The sequence below is a fragment of the Callionymus lyra genome, chromosome 7 (genome assembly GCF_982586985.1).
Source record: "Callionymus lyra chromosome 7, fCalLyr1.hap1.1, whole genome shotgun sequence".
In the NCBI taxonomy this organism is placed as follows: domain Eukaryota; kingdom Metazoa; phylum Chordata; class Actinopteri; order Syngnathiformes; family Callionymidae; genus Callionymus; species Callionymus lyra.
The window spans coordinates 1,153,858-1,156,954 of NC_141824.1; the positions used below are offsets into that span (position 1 = coordinate 1,153,858).

At 40.7% G+C, this 3,097-nt stretch overlaps 1 protein-coding gene across 1 annotated transcript in view; it reads right to left on the reverse strand.

Moving 5' to 3' along the window:
- Positions 1 to 2,519, reverse strand: part of LOC148074588 (glutamate receptor ionotropic, kainate 1-like) — a gene marked incomplete at its 5' end in the record, with an annotated part of 10,580 nt that extends 8,061 nt beyond the window's left edge. The window contains 3 exon segments of the mRNA XM_087795587.1: positions 1,016 to 1,241; positions 2,118 to 2,283; positions 2,352 to 2,519. Of these exon segments, the coding sequence (XP_087651713.1) occupies positions 1,016 to 1,241; positions 2,118 to 2,283; positions 2,352 to 2,519 (560 nt within the window).
- Positions 2,520 to 3,097: the final 578 nt, after the last annotated feature.

Below are 3,097 nucleotides of genomic sequence, written 5' to 3' on the forward strand. Positions count from 1 at the left end.
GTTCGGGGGCAGAAGTGAAAGTATCTGGATGTTCTATGTTAGTCTTTGTTGTTTTTCTTTGATCTTGTTCTTTATCTTTAGACTTAGATTGTGTAATTGTGTTCTTTCTCTCTATTTCTCCTGTTCTTATTTTATTTTGATTTATTTTTGATTTTTTATAAAAAATTGCTGTATGTATTGGCTACTGTAAAAAAAACAATCAATAAAGTTTTACCTTACCTTACCTTAATAATATTATTATTATAGATCTAGAACCTTCTGTCTCTGAAAATATTATCATAATATTATTTCTTAATATTATAATAATATTATTTCTAAATGTCTTAATATTATTATAATATTATTTATTTATTTATTAATAATATATTTTCTCATTGAAGGTCCAACGTTCAAGAGTCTTTGTTCAACATTAAAACACAACAACACAACTTTGTTAAAACTCGTTGAATCTTTTATATTTTATATTATTCTGTCGTTCACACTTTTATACGTTTATATTATTCTGTCGTTCACACTTTTATACTTTATATTATTCTGTCGTTCACACTTTTATACGTTTATATTATTCTGTCGTTCACACTTTTATACGTTTATATTATTCTGTCGTTCACACTTTTATACTTTATATTATTCTGTCGTTCACACTTTTATACGTTTATATTATTCTGTCGTTCACACTTTTATACGTTTATATTATTCTGTCGTTCACACTTTTATATTTTATATTAATAATATATTTTCTCATTGAAGGTCCAACGTTCAAGAGTCTTTGTTCAACATTAAAACACAACAACACAACTTTGTTAAAACTCGTTGAATCTCGGTTCCGTTAACTTAACTTAACTTAACTTAACTTAACTTAACTTAACTTAACTTAACTTAACTTAACTTAACTTAACTTAACTTAACTTATCTTATCTTATCTTAACCTTCTCTCTTTGCATAAAAACGTTGATCCAGCTCATGGTTTGTCTTCAGGACGTGGACCTCCTGGACCTTCATGCCCTGGACTCACCTAAAGGCATCCCGATCCCGTAGCCCTTGGTGTCCAGCAGTCCTCCGATCTGGGTCAGGTTGCAGTTCCTCTGCCTGTAGTACTCGTTCATGGTGGACTCCAGCAGGTAGGCGTAGTTGGAGTTGAGGACTCGAGCGATTCCTTCCTCCGTGCTCTTCACGAACACGCTCGGCTGCTTCGAGTGCATGAAGTTCCACATGCGCTGGTAGGTCTGGTACCTGGAGTTCTTCAGAGCCATGAGAAGCAGAAATGAATGTTCATCCAATGAAACCTTTTGTTGAACAAACCTTAAACAACTGTAGGTGTGAGTCTGAACCTGAACCTGTGTGTGTGTGTGTGTGTGTGTGTACATGTGTGTGTGTGTGTGTACATGTGTTTGTGTGTGTGTGAGTGTGTGTACACGTGTGTGTGTGTGTGTGTGTGTGTGTATGTGTGTGTGTGTGTGTGTGTGTGTGTGTGAACACATGTGTGTGTGTGTACATGTGTGTGTGTGTGTGTGTGTGTGTGTGTGTACATGTGTGTGAGTGTGTCATATTGGTAACTCAGGGGTCAATTACATCAAATACTTTGATAAAAAGCCTACATGGAAGGACGTCATCTGAGCAAGAGGAGGGTTTCATCTTGTTCACTAGTGATGAAATATCACCCAAAGATACAGCAGTGAAGGAGGACCAAGAGGAGGAGAGGGGCTCAGAGACAGTAGGGACAGTAGTAGATTTTCTCTTTGATCACTTTAATTGTGTCAGTAAAACTCTCAACAATCATTGCTGTCAGCTTCACAGAAGACAGACGTGATTTGAGGAGCAGGAGACACAAGAGAATTAATCGTGTCAAACTACACTTTGGGGTTTTTCTTATTTGCTGCTACCAGTTTTATGATGTAATAATAAACACATGTGTGTACATGTGTGTACATGTGTGTACATGTGTGTACATGTGTGTGTGTGAACATGAGATTGTGTGTGTGTACATGTGTGTACATGTGTGTGTGAACATGTGTGTACAAGTGTGTACATGTGTGTACATGTGTGTACGTGTGTGTGTGTGTACATGTGTGTACGTGTGTGTGTGTGAACATGTGTGTACATGTGTGTACTTGTACCTGGAAGAAGGTCATGGTCGACCCTCCATGCATGCTTCCGTACTCTATGGCCGTCTGATCTGCCAGGTCGTCCACGGACTCGATAGGAACCTCCATCCTCTGGACGGTCAGGAAAGCAGCCAAGTTGGCAGTGTAGGAGGAGATGATGATGAGGGTGAAGGCCCACCTGTGGAGGAGCAGGCAGGTGAGCAGGCAGGTGAGCACACACCTGAGAGGAAGTGAACCACGACCCACCAGACTCCGCTGACGCAGCGTGTGGACAGAGCTCGCGGCGCGATGGTGGATCCTTGTTGCATGAAGCCGCCCACAGGGAACCAGAAGCTGTTGCCCAGCGAGTACTGGTTGATGAGCAGGTCGCAGCGCAGGCAGGGGTGAGGGTTGAACCACTCGTAGGGCGTCAGCCTGAGCACAGGTGAGGGACAGCTGTCAGTCATCTGTTCATCACAATCTTATTGATCCTTCAACATGTTGAGTGGCAGGTGTCTGGATGATTGACAGCTGTCAGTCATCTGTTCATCACAATCTTATTGATCCTTCAACATGTTGAGTGGCAGGTGTCTGGATGATTGACAGCTATCAGTCGTCCATCACAAACGTATTGACCCTTCAACATGTTGAGTGACAGGTGTCTGGATGATTGACAGCTGTCAGTCATATAACAGTTCATCACAATCTTATTGATCCTTCAACGTGTTGAGTGACAGGTGTCTGGATGATTGACAGCTGTCAGTCATCTGTTCATCACAATCTTATTGATCCTTCAACGTGTTGAGTGGCAGGTGTCTGGATGATTGACAGCTATCAGTCGTCCATCACAAACGTATTGACCCTTCAACATGTTGAGTGACAGGTGTCTGGATGATTGACAGCTGTCAGTCATCTAACAGTTCATCACAATCTTATTGATCCTTCAACATGTTGAGTGGCAGGTGTCTGGATGATTGACAGCTGTCAGTCATCTAACAGTTCATCACAATCTT